Source organism: Ruditapes philippinarum, unplaced genomic scaffold (genome assembly GCF_026571515.1).
Source record: "Ruditapes philippinarum isolate M1 unplaced genomic scaffold, ASM2657151v2 ctg2455_1_1_1_1, whole genome shotgun sequence".
NCBI classification, from domain to species: Eukaryota; Metazoa; Mollusca; class Bivalvia; order Venerida; family Veneridae; genus Ruditapes; species Ruditapes philippinarum.
In genome coordinates, this window is record NW_026852396.1 from 6,105 (window position 1) to 29,314 (window position 23,210).

The 23,210-nt window shown below is 33.1% G+C and overlaps 1 protein-coding gene across 1 annotated transcript; it reads left to right on the forward strand.

The window, feature by feature from the left end:
* The first annotated feature begins 311 nt into the window (after nt 1–311).
* On the forward strand, nt 312–22,812 carry LOC132759130 (uncharacterized). Its single transcript, XM_060750856.1, has 7 exons — nt 312–669; nt 7,835–7,925; nt 13,320–13,463; nt 14,156–14,209; nt 14,802–14,884; nt 16,351–16,477; nt 20,650–22,812. Exons 1-7 carry the CDS (start codon nt 500–502, stop codon nt 20,704–20,706), a joined length of 726 nt encoding a protein of 241 aa, XP_060606839.1. The 5' UTR covers nt 312–499; the 3' UTR covers nt 20,707–22,812.
* Nucleotides 22,813–23,210: the final 398 nt, after the last annotated feature.

Here is a 23,210-nt window from a genome sequence, read left to right on the forward strand (position 1 = left end):
GTGACGATTTATTCTTTGAATTTGATTTTTGTTTCCGTGACAATATATCAATTTTTAAAGCACACAGTAACCTTGCTATGGACTATTGGCCAATAAAATTGCAGCATTTAGTTATGTATTACATGCTTTTTCAATTTTCCTGACTGTTTCATTTATTTTTGTTTTGTATTTTTTAGTCTTGATTTAACCGGGATACAATGTATTGTAGTCAATGGTCCTTATCGCCCGAAGTTTGACGGAAAGGGCCGAACAGTTACGATTTATAATATGTTATCAAAGTTTTACATGTGTATATCTGAAAAGCAAGGGCATATTTTACTAAAAATAACTAAAATAACCGTATCATTTAGATTATATTAACGATAAAAACATGTACATTCAAAGTGTCGGTTTTATACTTGTTTGAAATAAACTAACTTATTACCGAAATAATAACTTAAAAATAACATTATAATGAATAGAGCCTCGTTTTAGAAATGACAATAAAAAGCGATTAAGTATGAGTGCATCATGCAAGTTTTTGATGATACTTAAGTGTGTCGTAATGATAATTAGCAATTGCTCTGCACAGGAGGGCACGTGCACTAAGGTATCGAGCTGTAAGTGTACGTACCAAGATGGCGCTATAGTTGATCTGACCCCTCTAGCCAATACGGACGGAAGTGCAAGGTACTGCTTTTCATATTCTTATTCACCGTTAAATCTAAATATCGTCAGATATACACACCATCTAAAGTAAAATGTGCTTGATAACAAGAAAAGAATGAACATATTTAATTATCGTTTTAATAAATGGAACAAATTTTATTTACTGTTACAGATTTTCTTTTCAATGTTACGTAATGATTTGATGGCGTCATGAATGTCAGCGCATATTGTTACGCGACAAAATCAGTCAAAAATGATTAAAAAAAATATAATAAATAGAAAATTTCTATGACCAAATTAAATTTCACTGCTGAACACAAGCGCTGTAACACCGCACTTTGGGGTCAAACGCACTTTGGGGTCGAACCCCAAAGTGCGTTACGCACTTTGGGGTCAGACCCCATAGTGCGTTACGCACTTTGGGGTCCAATTTCGACCCCAAAGTGCGTTAAACAGGTACATATGCATTTTTCAACATCAGGCAAACGACCGCACTTTGGGGTCAGAGAATATTTATGTTCATTATGTTTTAAATGATATAGTGTAGTCAAAGCCAATGGTAAACAAAAATCAAGGTATTAAATAGACACAAAACATGTGCCCTGAATCAATAGGGATTTAAATGGTCTTGATAAGTAAGTGAAGAACTTTCACAAAATAAATCACCAAAAATAGAATTTGTATCAATGCAGCACGCCTCCAGATTCACGCTAATTTTCATGAAAATTTTGAAAATTTATTTGAATGTATACTATTGTGGAATAACCAAAAGGAAGCAATTTGCACATTATCAATGGCACTTATAACTTACGTGGTAAATTACCAAAAAGTTGTCAAAATATGCATAAGTAGCCCTTAATGCGTTAGTAATGCAGTAGGGATATAGTTGTAAATATTGAAAACTCAGTCATTGACCGCACATAACATGTAAAATATTACTTGAATCTTGAATCATTTTACATTTCCTATAATCGTAGTACATATTTCTCAAGTTTGATTTTATTGAAATATTTTGACTCATCTGGAGGCATGCAGCTTTAAGCTTAAAATATGTTTTTCTAAAATTTTCCATTTATTTTAAAAGAAAGTACACCTTTCATTGACTCCATTGTTTTTAGCTAAATGCATCATTTTCCTGTTTGTTATTTACACATTTTACAGAAATATGATAGACTTGGCATAGACGGAGGTATAAATTCTGGATAATCTTAGTAAGACATTTCAGTAAAAAATTTGCCTGATAAAATGTTAAAATAGCCATTCATTTAGCTAAATATGACACATTGGAAACTTGACTAGGCGAAGATGCGGCTTTAAGTAGTAGTCCGTACAGGCAGTCAAAAAATATCAACTATTTAAGTAGTCGCACATTAAGAGCGAGCTTCAGAATAATGTAAAATTCTCACTGGGGGTATAGAGGGGATTGTGGGGTATCGATCTCCCCGAGGTTTAAAAATAACATTTTAAAGGCCCATTATGCTTTTATTTGTTTTTCTTCAGCTTTTTTATTTCGATGTTCTTTTATATTATCAAAAAAATACACATTGGCCAATTACCTGAACCATCTTTTTCATCTGTTGCTTTTTGACAATGATGAGTGCAGTACTGTTATATGTTATAGTGATAAAGTCGATAAGTAGTTTACATGTTTTATATGGAAGTCAAATACTACATTGTTTTGACTACTTTTATGACAAATAATTTCACATTTATCGCTACTTTATTCAGGCAATAACAAGCATCTTACATTTCTCTGATACCATTATTTTAACATTATAATATTCATCTTTCGAAAGAAGTATGTAAGATTTCCCATTAAAAAAGCATCTGGCGAACGGTTGTTACGGAGGGAAAAAAATATTAACTGCATTTTATTTCATTCCTTACATATTTAAAATGGCGCTCAACATATGGCACCAAAAGTTATCAAGTAAATGACTGACAGAACGGGATATTTTTCGCAGCATCATTAAACTTTAGGAATACACGAATTCTGTACTAAAATATTTTGAACGGTGGCAAAAAAGTGACATTTGCAACTTTTTTTTATGTTTTTGATACCTTTTTTTTGTTTTGTTTTTTCGTACATATTTTTTGTTGTGTTTTTTTGTTTGTCATACATTTTTTTTTTGTTTTGAATACATACTTTTTTTTAGTTTTGCATACATATTCTTTTTAAGTTTTGCATACATATACTTTTAAGTTTTGCATACATATTTTATTTTAGTTTTGCATACATATTTTATTTGAGTTTTTGGTACATATTATATTTCTTTTTTGTTTTTTACTTTTTTTCGTACATAATTTTACATGACGCCATTTGCAAAGTAGAGGTTTGGATAATTACGCCATTTGTAAAATACCATTTTTAAACACTTCGCCATCTGTAAATTACAGTACCCCATTGCAAACGCCATTTGCAAATACCAACATTTTCATTTTTGGAGGCATCAAAAAGATAATAACACTTTTTAGTATATATATATATGTGTGTGTGTGTATATACATGTACATGTATATATCAGAGACATAGATAATATCTATGTCTCTGTATATATATATACGAAAAAGGTCGGCCGAAACCAGACTTGCGCGGCCAAAAACGACTGGGTCGATTCCAAAAAATGGGCCGAAATATGACCAAACTACTGTGCTAGTTTTATACTCAACTATGGGCTATTATGAGATGTGAAGGCTGTTTTGATTGGCTAAAATATGTACGAAAAACCAAAATAAAAATGTACGAAAAACTTTAATAAAATATGAATGCAAAGCTCAAAAAAAAAAAAAAATATGAATGCAAAACTGAAAAAAAAAATGTGTGCAGAACTTAAATAAAAATATGTATGCAAAACTTAAATAAAAATAAATGCACATGTCACTTTTATGCCACCGTAATTTTGTTATATGAACAAATTATTATTATTATTGGATATTTTAAGTGGTAAAATTAATGAAACTTTTATCACTTAAGCATCATCAAAGTATTGACCGCCATCTTGAACTCCACCTCAAATATTTCAATGTCGAAGATCGAAAATAAGTCAGTTCTCAGTATTTAAGCAGAACTCAGATTACACCTTTAGACCTCTGGAACCCAAAGTGTGTTGATATGTAGCATATTAACGCACTTTGGGGTCAATTTCTCGATTTTAACCCCAAAGTGCGTTTGACCCCAAAGTGCGGTGCGAAGTTTAACGCACTTTGGGGTCGGACCCCAAAGTGCGTTTGACCCCAAAGTGCGGTGTTACAAAGCGCTTATATTTTCATTCGTGGCGTAAACAGGGCTGGGAATCAAAACTGCGTCGTATCCTACAAAATGTAAACAAACGCCGCCATCTTGGAACGAAAAACGTATGTTTTTGTTTATAACTCTTTTTGTTGGAAATGACTGAAAACCAGATATATGTATTAACACGCTACACTATTTTCCGCTTCGTTCGGTATATGTTGCTTGCACAGCTATTTTGTAAAACAAAAGTTATAGCGAACTTGCATCTCGAAGCGGAGCAGAATTTTAATGAAAATGTGTGGATACGACGCAGTTCATATTGCTTTATCTATCGTTTTTTCCTTCAAATCAATTATACATTTGTTTCAGAGTTCACCATAAACTTCAAAATATAATTTTGCATCATTTACTGAAATTTCATTAAAAGGAGATGTTTATTATCTTAGAAAATAATGATTTTTACGAAATGATACGACGCAGTTGAAAATAAAATATGATACGACGCAGTTGTATTTTTGGCAGTCTTTTCAATAGGGATAATTTTGGCAAAATATTTCTATTTTATGGAATAATCACTTGCTCTAGATAAAAAAAAACCCCAGATCATTTGCGGTGTATAGCAATGTTCAGATGCTTTTGATTATTTAGAATACAGTGTGTCATGTCCAATATAACATTTAATTTGAAAGTTTACATTGCGGAAGCTACTTTTCAGTTAGACATGAACATGTTACCTAATTGATCATAATATCTGAAATTATTTCTTATATTTTCCTGTATGTTCAATATTATCCCTAATTGTTTTTGCAAAAATATAGAAATCTATTAACTTGAATTCATGTTGGCTAGCTACGCTCTAAGTTAACTGTGGTTCTGCATGTTCTGGGTAAAGACTGCTTTTTGTGGCTTGTTTTCAAACTTTCACTCTACACATTAGCTTTACTAGGGGCGAGGACCTCAGGTGCACAAAGGCATTATTTCAGACAAAATGTTGCACCTGCAGAGAACCATCGACATTTTGAAACTAGCTTGATAGGTTTTCCACACGAAAGAATAAAAAGAACCTGATGGTTTTCGAATTCATAGCAGTTCAGTTCAAGTGATTTGAATTCAGTAAACATAAACAGCTCGGCCACGGTCGGACACACCTGTCTGATTTGTTTTTTCAACAAAATTTGTTAACGTCAGCTGTACAAATAAGCAGCTTTTTATTAACTTCTGGCGTGAAGTTTTAAGATTATAAATATTTGAATTAACTATAAAGAGAATAACATCTAAATTTCTTATTTCGGTATGACTAGCAGAGAAATTTTCAATGTAAACACGGGGTAATCCTCTGTGAAGTCATTTTCTGAAAACCTTTGTTTAAGTTTTCAGGCAATTCATTATCAAATAAAAATCACACTTTAGTATGAAGGTATGTTAAGATGCCATGTCTCTAGTCTGTCGAAAAATTCGATGTGATAATCTGACCTAAATTTTCTGTTTAATATTGTGAAAACTTCTTCAATACTGTTGAAAGATCATGTCTGCCTATATCTGTATCACATTTATCGGTGCACAGCGTTAAATACCTTTGCAAAACGGACACCTTCTTTACAAAATAATCTGTAGTTGTATCCTATGTAAATTTAAAGTTTTTTAATGGAGAAGAATGATACTTAAGTGCAAATATAGAAAATACATTCCGTAGACCTGTGTGGTGCGGGGGTTTCACAGTTGGTACTGGAGGGGGGTAGGTAGGGGTAGGTTTCCGTCTGCCATGATATTCTTACAAATACGTTTAAATAAATAAAACATTTCTGTGCCGTATTTAATTTCTCCGTAGTATAATAACATTCAGTTAACTTGAAATAGTCACTCATCTTAATTCGGTAATTATTCATTATCTATATTCATCTTTGGTATTTATTCAAAAACCTTTTGGCATCATATGTAAACACAAAACTCAGTAAGTCCATTTTTCTATTTTTAATATAGTTTCCTTTTATTTTCATATTTACATCAACAGTTCTGACCGGTCAAAATAACAAATATATATGTACATGTCCATAAAAATGCACCGCAGAAAACTGCGGACTTAAACCGTCACATGTTAAGTGTCTGACTGCCTGAATCCCTCCTATCTCAAAAAGTTCTTCTCATTTATTAATACAAAAATAATTGTAACATAGGTTTCAATAATTAACCAATGAAAAAATGACCCCTAAACAAGAAAATATTAACCAATGAAAATACATTTTATCAAATATGAAATTAAAGATTTGACCAATAAAAATGGTTCGATTAAGACTGATTAACACGCCAGATGTCAAAAGTCAGCGGCCTGTTAATTCCTTTCTTTAAGTCAAACAGATAATCAGATAAGAAAACTTCAAATAAATGTCGTAGATAAAATTAATGATAATAATCATGTTGTCATACATGTGACGTAAAGATTAATGTGTCAGACACGTAAATTGCAATAAACATGTCAGAGGTCTGGCTAATTGATAATTTACATATTTCTGAATTTCAATAATTTAAAAACTTTTTATAACATAAAAAAAGAAAATATAATAATTTTACGAAAAGTATTTTGAAAGAATCAAATGAAAAAAATACAGCATAACAATTGCCTCATCGGCGATAAAGAAATGCAATACGACAAAATCAGAGGTAAAGTTTCGCGGCGCTGAACATAAAATGACTAAACGGAACGCATAACCTACTTGCAAAAATATATTGTAGCTTAACCATTTATAATATAATTTTAAAAATTTAATGTTCATTTTCAAATAATAAAGCTCATCTGTTCTCACCGATTATTAAGAAAATGAATACAATAAAATCGGCACGTAAAAGACATAAGTAATAACGGAATTGACGGAAATTATTGCTAATTACAAGTAACAAAGGTAGGCATGCAATTTGCGCATAGCTCTCTTCCGATAGCAAGAGACCTTTTCAAAATTTGTCATTCTTTCTCTTTTTTTTAAAAAAAAGGTCATTCCTGATTAATACTAGTACAGGGTTCAGGAGAGGTTACACTGGAATCAAAAATAGTAATCACTCCCATTTCGAACTCACGGGAACAATTTTAGAAGCATGCTAAGGCAACACTGGAACACGTTGTCATATGGGTGTGCGATCACGTGTTTCAATGTATATTGCATTTGATACAGCTTTTCGGAATTTGTAGATGCTTATGATAGGTACTTAAATGCGACTGAAAAATACAGCCTTAATAGAATTGTATTACATTTTCATTTTTATGGAACCAATGAGTGACCTCTGCTTTTGACTTAAGTTGTTAACAAGAAATGTTGTTGGACGTTATTAGCATACCTAGCACATAATTTAAATAGTTTAAAACCAATATGCAGCCTGCAATGAAAATACAACTGCGTCGTATCATATTTTATTTTGAACTGCGTCGTATCATTTCGTAAAAATCATTATTTTCTAAGAAAATAAACATCTCCTTTTAATGAAAATTTAGTAAATGATGCAAAATTATGTTTTGAAGTTTATGGTGAACTCTGAAAACGAGTATATAATTGATTTGAAGGAGAAACGATAGATAAAGCAATATGAACTGCGTCGTATCCACACATTTTCATAAAAATTCTGCTCCGCTTCGAGTTGCAAGTTCGCTATAACTTTTGTTTTACAAAATAGTTGTGCAAGCAACATATACCGAACGAAGCGGAAAATAGTGTAGCGTGTTAATACATATATCTGGTTTTCAGTCATTTCCAACAAAAAGAGTTATAAACGAAAACATACGTTTTTCGTTCCAAGATGGCGGCGTTTGTTTACATTTTGTAGGATACGACGCAGTTTTGATTCCCAGCCCTGGTAAACATTATCATCTATTTAATCTGTGAAATATATTCGATCTTACATGCGTAAAAATATCCTCTTTATGAATGAATAAATAAAAAATAAAAATGATAATGATATTTTTTATAGATATTCAGATGTACCCGGAAGTGTTGCCACAACCTTATACTCATGGAACCCATGCAACAGTTTTACAGAAAGCACGTGCCAAGATGTTGCGGTAAAGTTACTATTAAATACTATTAAATGTTAGGCCGATAAGAAGAAAGTTTGATAGTTTTTTTCTAAATGCTTATCAATAGTCAGTATATGTTTATCCGTTTAAACGGGTACTGTCTAATTTTAGCTAAAAACCGGTAAGAGAATTCAATAACCGGTAACCGAGGTTACTATTTGGCAAAGAGGAGAATAAGTTTTAAGTTGATTCTAAACATAACCTTACTTTTTATAACAAGATAAGACAATTTGTTTGTATTTAAGTTGCATTCAACAATGTTTTTCTTCAACCTGACCGAGTAAGGTACGACCCTAACGGAAAATAGTCATTCCATATTTGGATATGTTTTGTAATCATTCCTAGAACAAGTGAATGTACGGAAGCGTCCTGGTGCCAATTCATAATGTTCTATAAAAAAATAAACTCCTACGTAGGAGATAAAAAAGCCTAATTAGGAGTTTATAACTCCTACGTAGGACTTTTAAACTCCTACGTAGGACTTTTAAACTCCTACGTAGGACTTTTTAACTCCTACGTAGGACTTTATAACTCCTACGTAGGACTTTATGACTTTATAAGAAATGCAAATCTCAACATTCCGGACCGGTATATCGGCGAAGGAACAAGACACTTACCCCCCCCCACCCTCAAATCTTAAATATAGAGGACATTTCACCTTTGGTTCATACAGAATTTATTTAAGTTTGATTGGGTAGGAAGCTATAACCTTATAGACACACTTTCGAATCCGTTCCTGGAACCAACCAGTACGTACTTAGCAATGAGTGTAAAGTTTCTTGCTCAAGGAAACAACGGCTTGCGCCTAACGGGGTTTGAACCCATGCGGCTAGCGATCATTAGGCTACTAGTCACACGGCCATGCCGCAACACTTCACCTTTTAATAAAGTGTCTCAGGTTTCTAGAGTGTACAGTGTCTTAGGGTGAGGTGTCTGTAAGCATTTGCGATGTATCCCGAAAAATTGCTTTACAGCTATTCGAAAAAATCTTACTCGACATCAAGCATATATATCAAAATTTTAAAAGGCTTTAATGATTACGATTTCAATACGAACTAGCTGAACAAAACGAGCAATTTATCCATTTTCGGCCGTTTCAAATGATTAAATCCTTATAGGGGGCAGGGGGGGGGGGGTAGTGAAGTGTCTTGTTCCTGCTCCGTAAAGTTTAAGAAGATAACGGTTTGCGGAGCATTATGCATGCATATGTTTAATAATGAATTGCATTGTATATCCTACTTTGAACAAAGTTTAACCCATACATTTTGTGTACATGTGTAAAATAAATATAACTAAACGTACATAATACAGAATCATCGTTTAATATATGCAGAGAATGACAAAATCATCCCTGGCTACAGACTAAAGGTATTTACTAAAGTGGCTTGCCACAATTACAACTTGACACATATGAGCCGCGCCATGACAAAACCAACATAGCGGGTTTGCGACCAGCATGGATCCAGACCAGCCTGCGCATCCGCACAGTCTGATCAGGATCCATGCTATTCGCTATCAGTTTCTCTACTTGTAATAGGGTTTGTAAGCGAACAGCATTGATCCTGATCAGACTGCGCGGATGCGCAGGCTGGTCTGGATCCATGCTGGTCGCAAATGCACTATGTTGGTTTTGTCATGGCGCGGCTCATATAATTTATTTTCCTACATAATATGCTATCTTAAGTTATACTCTAGCATACATGTCCGTCGAACTCTGTGCTTTCAGTTCTTTGATATGTATTCTACGTAGGAGTTATAAAGTCCTACGTAGGAGTTTAAAAGTCCTACGTAGGAGTTACAAAGTCCTACGTAGGAGTTACAAAGTCCTACGTAGGAGTTATAAAGTCCTAATTAGGCTTTTTTATCTCATACGTAGGAGTTATAAAGTCCTACGTAGGAGTTATAAACTCCTAATTAGGCTTTTTTATCTCCTACGTAGGAGTTATAAAGTCCTACGTAGGAGTTACAAAGTCCTACGTAGGACTTATAAAGTCCTACGTAGGAGTTATAAAGTCCTACGTAGGACTTACAAAGTCCTACGTAGGAGTTTAAAAGTCCTACGTAGGAGTTACAAACTCCTAATTAGGCATTTTTATCTCCTATGTAGGCTTTTTTAGTTTATTTTTTTTATAGAACATTATGAATTGGCACCAGGACGCTTCCGTATGAATGCGAACAAAATGTGATATCATGAAGAAACACGGTTAATGATGGAAATCGAAGGATATTGTTAGACGGTCGGTTAAACGTTTAACACGGTTTGAACGATTAGAATTTTTTCTAACCATGGTAGTATCACTTGCACTCCATGTACGACCACTCCATGTCCTGCTTTTTGTTTGGTGCCTTACTGAATGCCTTTGCGGTAATCCAGTGTGACTGTATTTTGTATTGGGTTGCATTTTCTTAATGTCGTTTTGAATTAATGATCTTTGTTCTTATGTTTTTCCTGTTCCACAGCCATAATACCTGCGCGAAATTCTATCATTTGCATGTTTTTCAATTCATAATTGAAAAACATTATTGGAAGTAATCAAAATAGCTAAACTGAACTTGCATGAAGAATGACATAAATAAGAAATGGAATTAAAAGTGTACTTCAGTTAAAACGTATCATCGCAAATAAAACTTGTAAAAAGTAAAAATCGTGTCATCATAAATAAAACTTTCATCATGGACATTGCAACATAAATTAGAAACAAAATAGAAGAGTATCTGGGTTAAAAAACGTGTCATTATAAATAAAAACTTCCTCATGACATAGCACTGACTTTGTCGCGTTATGATGCTACTCGGCGAAAATTGTAAAATGTTTCTGTATCAGTTCAAGATCAAGAGTTGGTAAATATTGGGTTCATATATCAAATGTATTATTGTTGTGCTCGTTGTGAGCACCCATCTACGTGTGACAAGGTGAGTTTTTCATAATTTTTGAAGATAAAAGACATTTGAGCCGCGTCAATACAAAACCAACATAATGGGTTTGTGACCAGCATGGATCCAGACCAGCCTGCGCATCCGCGCAGTCTGGTCAGGATCCATGCTGTTCGCTATCAGTTTATTTACTTGTTATAGGGTCTGTAAGCGAACAGCATGGATCCTGATCAGACTGCGCGGATGCGCAGGCTGGTCTGTATCCATGTTGGTCGCAAACCCATTATGTTGGTTTTGTCGTGACGCGGCTCATTTATGTAAAAATATCGGAATGCAGTTAGCTAGCGATGTGTTTCCCGAGTATGCACATGTAAAGATATTGTCTGTTGGTCGACAATTTGATGGAAATACCGTGCGACGCAGTCACTCGGGGTAGCTGGAAAACTGGAGACAACTTCTCTCCGGGCCAAATTTAACATTGAAAACGTCGATTCTGGTGAAGTTTTGTGCATTATAACCTAAAACAGATGCTCACAAGTCTTCAGCGTAAATTATTACCTGAAAGTCTTCCTAGAAACGAAGATATACCCTTTTTTGCTTTAATCCTCGTTGTGAGCACCATAACCTCGTTGTGAGCAAGTCAAGCACATTGCGTGTCTGGTTTTAATATGTAATTCAGATGGTGAAAATATAATTTTCAATCTACCAAAGCAATTAAAACGTTTTTGCACAGCAGCATTTCTTTGCAAGACGTTGTGCATACCCCGAAGGGAGGCATATTAGTTTTGAACTGTCCGTCCGTCAGTCCGTCCGAAAACTTTAACATTGGTCATAACTTCCTTATTAGTAAACGGATTTGATTCATATATGAACACAACATCCCTTAGCACAAGAGCTTCCTACGGACCTGTATTTTTACCTTGACCCCTGAATGGCCTTTACCTTGAAGGTCAAATTGTCCAAAAACATTTAAGATTGGCCATAATGTCCTTATTTAAATATGTTATTATGCGACTATCGTTTTTCGCGGAGGATTACTTATTTAGTGTGTTGTAACTTTTAACACTACATAAGTATATTCTTAGCTTAATAGATAGTGGTAAACAAAAAACAAACTACATATTCCTACGATTTTGCAAATGTTTTGCTGTTTGTGCAAATGGTGGTGAGCTAATAAGGGGAGGTAAATTATGTATTTAATTGCATATACTTCGTGTTGCAAGAGTTTACATCGAGGGCAGTCTGTGTGATATAAACATGCATGTTTTTTTCCTGACTGGCCAAGTTATGTAGAAAAAGAAGAACTATCGCAAAGAAAAACTATTGTGCAAAAACGTTTTGATTGCTTTTGGGTAGATTGAAAATTGTATTCACGCCATTTGAATAACATGTTAAAACCAGACAATCACTGCGCTTGTCTTGCTCACAACGAGGTTATGGTGCTCACAACGAGGATTAAAGCATACTCGGAAAACACATCGCTAGCTAACTGCATTCCGATATTTTTACATAAATGCCTGTAATCTTCAAAAATTATGAACAACTCACCTTGTTTATTGTGTCACACGTCATAGATGGGTGCTCACAACGAGGAACGGAAGTTGCTCACAACATTTTTACCGATGGACATTTTACACTCGTTGTGAGTTAAACGGGCGTGAACAATGCAAAACGACATTAGAATGCAAGCCACTACAAAATACAGTCATACTGGACTTCCCGCAGGGCACCGAACAAAAAGCAGGAGAGGGCACAAAAGTCGGGACATGTAGAGGTCACACAAGTAAATGATAACAATTGACAACTAAATAAAGAAACCCCTAAATGTCAAAGCCTTTTAAAACGTTTTAAAAACAAGTGAAAAAACGTTAATGCATGTTTAAATTTTTCAAGGAATATCTGTAACTAGTCAATATGATCTTCGTTTAATCCTTTGGCAGTTAAATATATGACTGAAAGAAAAAGTTTGCAACCAAATATGTGTGAACTACAAGTTTGCAACTAAATGCGCTTGAACAAGATATTTTCGTGAAATGAAACTTTATTTGGAACATGCAAACTCAAACATTTCAACAGTATTGAAAGATACATATTTTGTCTTGTTTGGTGAACTTTAAAAATTACAGATGCGAATAATTGAGCATTAAAATCGCCCTAAACTGTTACTTGTCAAGTCTCAAAATATGTACAGAAACAGTTTATATCTTCAATAACTTCGTCATATCAGAAACTAGGAAGCTGAGACCTTAAACCGAGTGTTCCATAAACATTGCTTTAAGGAACAGACATATAATATTAATGAACCGGAAGAAAATACGTGCGAATGTTGTAAATATTCATGACTCGGAGGCCATAGTGTAAAATTTGCAACCAATTTTCTTACTTGAATAAAGTGTGCAACCACTTCACGCCCTGCCCCTTGACTTATATGATTATGTAGAGGTGCATTCCAAAATGATATAAATTTATAAATCTTTAGATTGATATTATTTGTTTTATTAACAGGTTATGTCAGTTAACAAGGGAAGATTTAGCCCCCTGCAATATACTAAGCCAGGGGCCAGGGTTTCAGCAAAAGTTCACGAACTGATGACCAAGGGCAAATTTAGCATTAGAGTACAGTGCCGAAAAGCACTCCAGGGCGTGCTTGTATATCATTTATCATATGTTTAATTTTAAATTCGTAAACCCCAAATGAGAATTAAGTAGAACCCCGGACGTTTTCGAGAATTAATGGATAGCCTTTTCCAAACTTTGAAATAATCAAAAGTCCCTTTGGCGGAAACCCCAGCAGAGGGGGGGCGAGTGATTTGAAGTCAACAAACCTTAAAACCACTCGCCCCACAGATTCCCTAAATGGTATTTGATTTCTATACATTTTTATAAGTCACATTACCTAAAAGAAGTAAAAGTTGAAACGCTAGATTTCACTGCACTTGACCAGCAGAGAGACCCCAAAGCGTTTATATATATTTAAGTTCGGAAGGAATCCCGGGAAGATTTGTTCAAAGGCTATTTATATAGTAATTATAATAATTGATTTTTTAAGGAATCAAAGTTGTTGTGTTAAATTGTTGCCCTTTTGGGGGGAATATTTTGTGATTTATAAATTGTCGGCTGCATTGGTAAACTTCATATAATATTTACTTTTTCGAAGGGAAAATATTCCACCAATTGTCCATTGCTGTACGGGTTAAACGTAGGATAACAATTTTTGCAACGTAAAACTTCCTATTATAAAAATCCACTTCATATAAAATATTGCCATTACTTCAAAATTTTTCCTTTGGGATCATTTTTTTCAAGAACAACGTTAGTTTAAGCTTAGTGTGTGAAATTCAAATTCTGCCGATACGTTAACAGTTACGGATGAAAGAAAACAAGAAGCTAAATATGTAAGTTCTCCACCTATTTTACTAACTCTTTTATTTAATATGATATCAACCCGTTTTACGTTATACACCATCTTTATTTTATTCAAATCCTTTTCAAATATCCACCCGTTCTGCTTATTCACCCGTTTCACATATCCTTCCGTTTTACTTGTCGAACCGTTTCACTTATCGAACCGTTACACTTATACACCCGTTTTACATGTCCATCCGTTCTACTTATACAACCGTTTCACATATATACTCGTTTTACATGTCCATCCGTTCTACTTATCCACCCGTTTCACTTATACACCCGTTTTACATGTCCATCCGTTCTATTTATCCAACCGTTTCACTTATACACTCGTTTTACATATCGACCCGTTCTACTTAACGAACCGTTTCACTTATCCACCAGTTTAATCCATCAGTCGAACAGTCGGGATGTTTAGATATGTTTCTTTAAATAAAATGTATACATGTCATGAAGCAGCAAAACAACATCATCAACAACAACAACAAAAACAAAAACAAACAAAAACATGATAGTATTTTTACTCTGGTTTTTTCTTCTTTAATATTTTAAGTTGAATATTTTTTTTTAACATTGCAGTTTCTGGAATTAAGCAGTCCCCATTGCTGTCCATCTGGTATTCCACACGATCATCTCTCCGTCGGAACATATATTACTATAATGTACGTAACCATGTTAACAGACATGTCGTGTTTAACTATTTACTCATGGTAATATGCGTTATGCATAATACTGCCCTCACACATACCTCGCGACCTTACTGCGTCCTTACTGCGACCTTGCTACGACCCAGGACGCAGCACAGTCGCCATGGACGCAACAGGGACGCAGCGAGGTCGTAGCGAGGAACCCAAGAGGGACGCACAAGGTCGCAGACCGTCGGCGACTATTTTGAACATGCACAAAAAAACAGTCGCAGAAACTCTGCGTTCTTGCTGAGTCCTGGTTAGCGGTCGCCGTGGGATCGCAGTGGAGTCGCCATAGTCGCAGCAGCATCGTAGTAAGGACGCAATAAGAACGCAATAGACGTAGTACACTCGTACTAAGGACGTCGTAAGGTCAGAACTCAGAATTGAAACTTTACTGGTAAAAAGTATTGTTTTTTATAGACGTAGCAAGAACGTAGTAGGGTCGTCGTAACAGTCGCAGGACAGTCGCCGGACAAACGCAATAGTCGTCGTAGAGTCGCCGTAAGGGACGCAGAGAACATAGCACAGACGCAGCTGGGTCGCCGATGATCGCCGTGGGGTCGCCTTGGGGACGCAATACAGTCGCAGTTGAAACGCCATGGACGTAAGAAGGGTCGTATTGAGGACATAGAGAAAACGTACTGAACACAAGACTGCAGAGCCCCGGACCGTCTGCGAGAGAAATTTGAAAGAAAACCAACGATTTTCGAAAGAAAAATGCTATTTTACTAGTTTTCAGGTCGCAGTAAGGTCGTGGTTTATGTGTGAGGGCACCTTAAATACGTATTTATAAGAATCTAACTCCGCATAGCGGTAGAGACCGGAATATGAGACTCTGTCGAGTTTCCGCTACACAGTTATCCGAGAACTAGATATTCCCGTCTGTGACCACAGCCTGTGTTTGATTCATTTTTTTCTTGCATATTAAATATTCTTATTTCGGAAAGAATTTACGAAAACTAATATTTTCGTACAGAATTGATTCTTTTTCTTGCGTATTACAAATTTATGATATTTTGAAAAGAAATTGCGAAAACTAATATTTTCATTTAGCACTTTTTCTTATACATGAAGTAGCGTATGAATTAACAACCTTATTCATAACGTCAAAATGACGTCATTCTACGAACGCTGTTCATTCATGAACGGCTCGCAGGAATGACGTCATTTAAAGCCCGCGACTTGAATATAATACCGTCTGAAATGCAAGAAAGGTTTTTTCTAGCATCGGTGGAAACAGGAGATAATCCTGTCTGATATGCAAGAACTTATTTGAATGCACAGGCGGGTAGCTAAATGGAGCCGTCGACCTTTTCTTGATTTAGTGTTTGTACGATTTATTCTGTTTTAAAGTTTTAAATCTCGACTATAGTTTACATGTTATTACTTCAAATTCTTTATCAAACAAGAATTAACCCACTTAAAGTCTTTTCTTTCAGCTTCCTGTCGTTTGCATCTCTGTTCTTTGTCATTGGAATATCTATACAAAAATTTGTTAGGAAGAAAACCGGTAAAGATGTTATCCCATTTGTAGAGTTTTGGATCCAACTGCCGGGCCTGGTAAAGGTAAAAGTCATAGAAAACTGATAAACCAATTACAAAAACTTCTTTCATGCATTACTGTAATACAATATTGTAACAGCCATTTGCTTACCGAGTTATTGAACAGTTATGAACATCTGTTTGTTACCTACATTTGTTATGAACATATGTGTACATGTATTACCTACAGTTGTTGTGAACATATGTTTGTTACCTACATTTGTTATGAACATTTGCTTGTTACCTGCATTTGTTATGAACATCTGTTTGTTATGAACATTTGTGTGTTACCTACATCTGTTATGAACATCTGTCTGTTACCTGCATTTGTTATGAACATATGTTTGTTATCTACATTTGATATGAACATATGTTTGTTACCTGCATTTGTTATGAACACCTGTTTGTTACCTACATTTGTAATGAACATAATTATGTTTGTTACCTAGATATGTTATGAATATATGTTTGTTACCTACATTTGTAATGAACATCTGTTTGTTACCTACATTTGTTATGAACATCTGTATGATACCTACATTTGTAACGAACATATATCTGTTACACTCATATGTTTTGAAAAGTTTTTATGAACATTTTTCTGTTACCGTTACATGTTATGAACATCTGTCCGTTGCATTCATTTGTTATGTACGTTTGTCTTTTCGTTTAATTCAGTTTATAGTTATGCATTATGCATTTGTGTTGTTCACTTCATCTGTAACGAACATTTGTCCGTTGACTTTACCAGTTATAAATATCTGCATCTTGTATTTGTTTGTACTAAGTAATGGATTCTCATTCAATTTGTTTATCTCTTCATATATATGTGGGGTGTTTTCTTGTGTAGGGGGCTGTCAGAATAATCGTACAGTTGCACTGTAGATAGTTTTTTTTACAACGAGTTAATGTTTTCCTTAAGCGATACACTGAAGTGTATCAGATTTCAATGTACAGTTTTATTTATAAACCTGTTGCTGTGCGTATTAAACTATCTATACATGTAAATGTCAAATCGTTGAAACAGAGATCCGAAGCGCGATACCCTTTATGGAATGAAATCCGATTTTGTGAAAGGGCAATTGCAACCTCTCGGGCCTTTTCGGCTGTCATAATAGCCGATCAATCCGATTGGTATGAGGAAAAATGAAATGTCACGATATGTACAATGAATAGCGAACTGGAGAATTTCGCAATGCAAACATATTCAAATGAAATTATCTTATCCGTCAATTAATCGCGCTCTTCGGTTTTTTATTAATCATGTGGGTTATTATGTATGTTACAGCTGTACCTATAAATAGAAAGTTGACAAGTACGAAAATCTTTTTATAGAAGAAGTTTTGGTTTAACGAAACGGTCATTCGTGTCGGGCTATGGTAATAAATAACGAACTGGGGAATTTTGCAGAAACATATTCAAACAATTAATTGCATTCTTTATAAATCTATAGAAAAAACTTAAGTAGGCCATTTTTACGAATTGTAATATCATAGTATTATTTTACCGTAAAATCATTTTGAAATTGTCTTTCCGTAGGTCTCTCCGGTTTTCCTTTTCTTGCTTTATGACATTTTTACCATGAATATTTAATTAAATAGACCTAGTTCACAACTTAAAATGTCGCTTTTATTTTGACGTTGTGAGAATAGGTCTAGCAGTAGTATACTATAAAACCTATTCGCTGTTCAAGTCTCTTTAGGTAACTGTTCTATATTTTGTTTGGAGGCAATCGATTTTATGGTAGTTTGAGTGGAATGTTCATTTGCCGAATATTATGACATTTTAACAATGCAATTTTAACACGAGTTGTTATGGGTTTATTGGTAGGAATGTAAACAAACTGGTGGGTCAGACGAGGTTTTTGAAGTAATTCATTAAAAAAGTAAATTGACCTCTCAATAAATCAATAAACAGACTTTGTTCATTTTGATTATATTTTGTATGTTCCAAAGAAAATACCACATTCTATCAAATAACCAATATTAAAAATAATATCCAAAATTACCCTCTATATAATATAAATAGACTTCTACCATATTGGGGGTATGTTTTGGATATTATAGATCTGTATATTTTGGATATTATCGTTACTATTGATAGAATTTTAAGTTCCTGTGGAAAAAAACATTCAATATACTAATCACTAGCATGCCTACCAAATATCATGATGAACAATGTCTTTTGTCTGCCCATTCATAAATGATATAAATTTCTTGTAAAAACCAATTAAGTATTGAAAAGTTTATAAGAATATCTGCTCATCATATGTATACTAGTTCATCTTCAATTGCTGCATTTCTTGCTTGGACGCCCTTTGATGCTTTGCATCAATGCTTTTCTTGTTTTTTTTTGTTGAGAAGAGAATTTGTTGTTTTGAAGGGAGTTTTTTGTTATTTGTTGAAATTGATTGAATTTAATTGTGGTGTTTTTAATTGATCAGGATTGATAAGTTGTAATCAGTTGTTTTGGTTGTTGAGTTATATCTGTTTGGTGAGAAATGTTTGGTTGATATTGTTTGAATGTTTTGAGTGATTTTGTCTTGTGAAGATGATATTATTTGATGCTTTGTTTTTGAAGATATCTGTAAATATTTGGTGCTTTAGTTTGCTTTTCTGATGCTGGTTAGATTTTGTGAAGTAAACTTTGCTGGTTGGATGTTTGTGGTTTATAGTGTATCGTAGAGTTGTAAAAATATTCATTTTTGTGTTCTTCATTTTGTGGTGATTTTATTGTTTTGTTTGATCATTAGTTGTTTAGAGCTTAAGCTCGCCAGGTGTCTAGTATTGTTTCGTATAAAAGACGTTTACGTGAAAAGATACTTCGTATAAGTGGCTGATGAATGACATGTGTTTGTTTCCGGTGTAAATAATGATCAGAGTTCTTTGTTTTTGGTATAAATAATGATCAGAGTTTGTTGTTTAAATGTATATTGTATATATGAAATTTAAATAGAAAAAGATAAAATACAAAAAAAGAACAGTAAAAAAATAAAATAAAAAATAAATAGTGTTAACTAAAAAATTACATGCTAGTTTTTTTCCAACCGAGAATATTTCATTTTTATGTCAGGCGGTGCTGCATAGCCACCATATCTTGGAAATTGGTTCTAGTATTTATTATTTAATCTTTCCTTAGATTAAATAACATCAAGGCAGTAATTCTCCTGACAATTATCCATTTGTTATCTTCATATGTTATATAGATTTACATACCATCTTTACTTGTAATGAATAAACATTAGCCACCTTTACAAATACCACTTTCTTTCTTTTGCAACTTTCTTATGCAACTTTCTTTCATTTGCCACTTTCTTTTATAACTTTAGTTCGTTTACCACTTTTACCCACTTTACTTTCATTTGCCACTTTCTTTCATTTGCTACTTTCATTTGCCTTTTGCATATGCATATTTTTAAATTAACTTTCATTACTCAAGAATGTTCGTATATTTTTTTCAGCAGTAATGACAATGAATGATATGAATACTTTTTCATCAGTTAGATACATCTGTAATGAAAATCGGTATTCCTCCCCCCTATTTCCTTTTCCATTTTTCTATTCATAATTATCGTCAGTGTAAATTTATTAGGTTTTATTACAACTTTTTATATTGAAAAAAAAAATCTAAAATCTATAGCATCATTTTGATCTACACTATCTATGTAGGCTTAATTTCACGTTAACTTTTACGTCTGATTTACGGACATTACGTAATTTGTGTATGTCGTTGATTTTCATTTATGGAACTAGTAGAATGTGTTGTCTTTATATTTTTATATAATTAACTCATTTTCCTTGAAATACCTACATGTATTATCAGTTATTATAATTATTCGTATTTTCCTCTTCTTTGTTATGGCATTGTGTGCATAATCTGTTATTAAAATAACTGGGTTATCTTGATCTACTTCTGACATATGTACGAATGAATTATCATTAAACATTCTCATATTTTAGTATTATAAGTACGACATTACAATTTGTTCTGAATATTACTTAGTATGACATTATCAACTGTTATGAATATTACTAACTATGACATTATCATTTGTTATGAATATTAGTATATATATATATATATATATATATATATATATATATATATATATATATATATATATATATATATATATATATATATATATATATATATATATATATATATATATAATACGTTTATCTTTTATTTTTCAGGCGGGCGTTTTACTCATCTTGTGTCGGAGTAAACAAGTATCATACGAGAACTATTAGCATTATATCAAAGCAACTGCACCTGATAAATGCTCAACACAGTTTATCCCTAACCACGGGACTATATCACGTGACTTTTTATGATTTGAGTTGGGCAAAAAACCAATACAACAGAGGGTCCAGGTTTGATTTTATTGTTTAACTGTTCAAGTTTTTCTGAATTGACAAAACTATAAAGTGTTGAACATTTTTTTCCAAGGAACCATTTTATGTTATGCATTGGTTCTCGCTAGAATGAGCAGGCTGTTCAGTTTCATAAACAAATATGTTCAAATATTTCAAAATCTATAGTAGAAAATAAAACGTGGAGGACCGTCTTTTGTATTGGTTTTTATGCCCACGCAAAACACAAAAAAATCACGTAGTATAACCATACAATACTTATCTTCGGCGAATACGACATAAAAGTTTGCTTTATATAATTTTAAAATGACAATAAAAACATTATACGAGATTCATGTCATATCATTACAACTTCATGTAAACAACACCGTTTTCCTCATATAAAGCGCGACCTGTAAATATATGTTATATATGTCTAATGACCTTGATATTATGTTTATGTATGTATGTATGTTTGTATATATGCTGTGTGCTCATGGGTATAATACCCACATGTATTCGGAATAAAATCTTGAAAATCTTGAATCTTGTAAAATGTTGAAGTTTCAATTTTCATAAATGTACAACGTAATAAAGTTATTCTCATACACTTAATGTTTACCAGCGCTCTGTAAAATGCAAATGTATCACCCTTTCCTTTCTGTGTAGACATTATTAACAGAAATAGTTGCCTGTAGAATTTGAAATACAGTGAACAACGGGCTAACTGATTGTTGAAATTCATGTATTTAAAGTGCTATTTTGTCATGCTTACCGAATATTATAGTCAAGTTTTATTACGCAAATGGTTTGCTTGTTTAATGTGCGATCTCATAAGTGAAATTTGTTTTTATTTTCTACAGTTTCAATGCCAAAAACAAATGTAAATTTTATTTGGCTGAGTGGTTATGATTGATACATTCACTTGGCCCTAACTGCTGCAGGTTAAAACCGAGTAGGAACTGTAATTTGTTCTTAAAACAAAACAATCTTTTTATAAATTGCCTTGAAGTTAAGTAATTCTCCTTGTGTGTCGCCAGTTACTAATGCAGGGAGGATCGACTTAAATCTTTCTCCAACGGTATAACTGTTAAGTTCACATATAACCCAGAATGTCGGTGTGACTTCACACACCCCTCGCCATGAAAATAAATGAAATAAAAATGACATTTCCTATATTTTACAAAAGCATGTGTATTGCAAAGTCAAATATGTTATGAAGGTTTGACATTTACTTTTGTTAAACAACACAGCGTTAACGTTCAAACATTGCTCCACACATTTGTTTGAACATAATGAAAATTGTTATCTGTATTATACGAGTAATATCATCCTTACAATTAAATGAAAACACTGTTGTTAAAGATATTCTATACTCATCCTTAGGTAAAATATTTAAATTACAGAAAATTATTGAAATCTATATAAATCTTAATAAATATGTCTTGTTTAAATAAAAGAGTTAATAAAATATGAATTTAGAATTTTAAACACAACTTATGCTGTGTGTGAAGTCAAAATATGTTTATTTTAATATTTACAAAGAGACTGTGTTGCAATGATATAAAATTAGAGCATAGTACATCTTTAAACATCACACGTTTTACCTGCAAAATATAAAATGACGTGAAAGAAGAAAGGTTTCTTAATGTTATATGTACATGAATTATATGTAAAGCAGCGAAAATTTAATCAACGAGAAATCACCTATATCACTTACTGTACACCTTCTACTTTGACTCATAAAGCTTTTCAGAATTCTTAATGGGAAAAAAAATAAGATGCATTGATCGAATATTTCCATTAAAATTAACCTTTGTGATCTGGATGGCATATTTATCAATTGAAAATAACTAGTACATTAAAGTTGTAACAGTTACACCAAAATGATAGCTATAAACTTGAGTTATTTTCGTACGCCAAACCGTTGAATGCTTGTCGTGCTTCTGTTGATTAAAGTATACATGTGTAACAATATTATCTTTTCTGTGTGCGTTATATATTTCAAGATTTTATTATTCACTCAATACACAATACATGTAAATATGAGGTAAATAACAAATTACAAATGTTAACGAGGTTAATAGTATGTAACTCACACATCTTACAATATTCTTTTAACATAGACAGGAGAAAGTTTTACATTCATACAAAATAAAATGAATTATTTCAAAAATATTTATCAAAGTTTAATATAATAATTCAGTTCAATATTTTTCTAAGATTATTTTTATAAACATGCAAAGTTTTTTTATATATCACATAATTTGAGGGGTCAGTGTTCATTAATTTATCAAACTTTATTATATTTGGATTTCTATAATAGATTTCAGAGATATATTTTTTTCTATCCGTGTTAAGATTTGGGCATTCTAATAGAAAATGAAATTCGTCGCCTATGT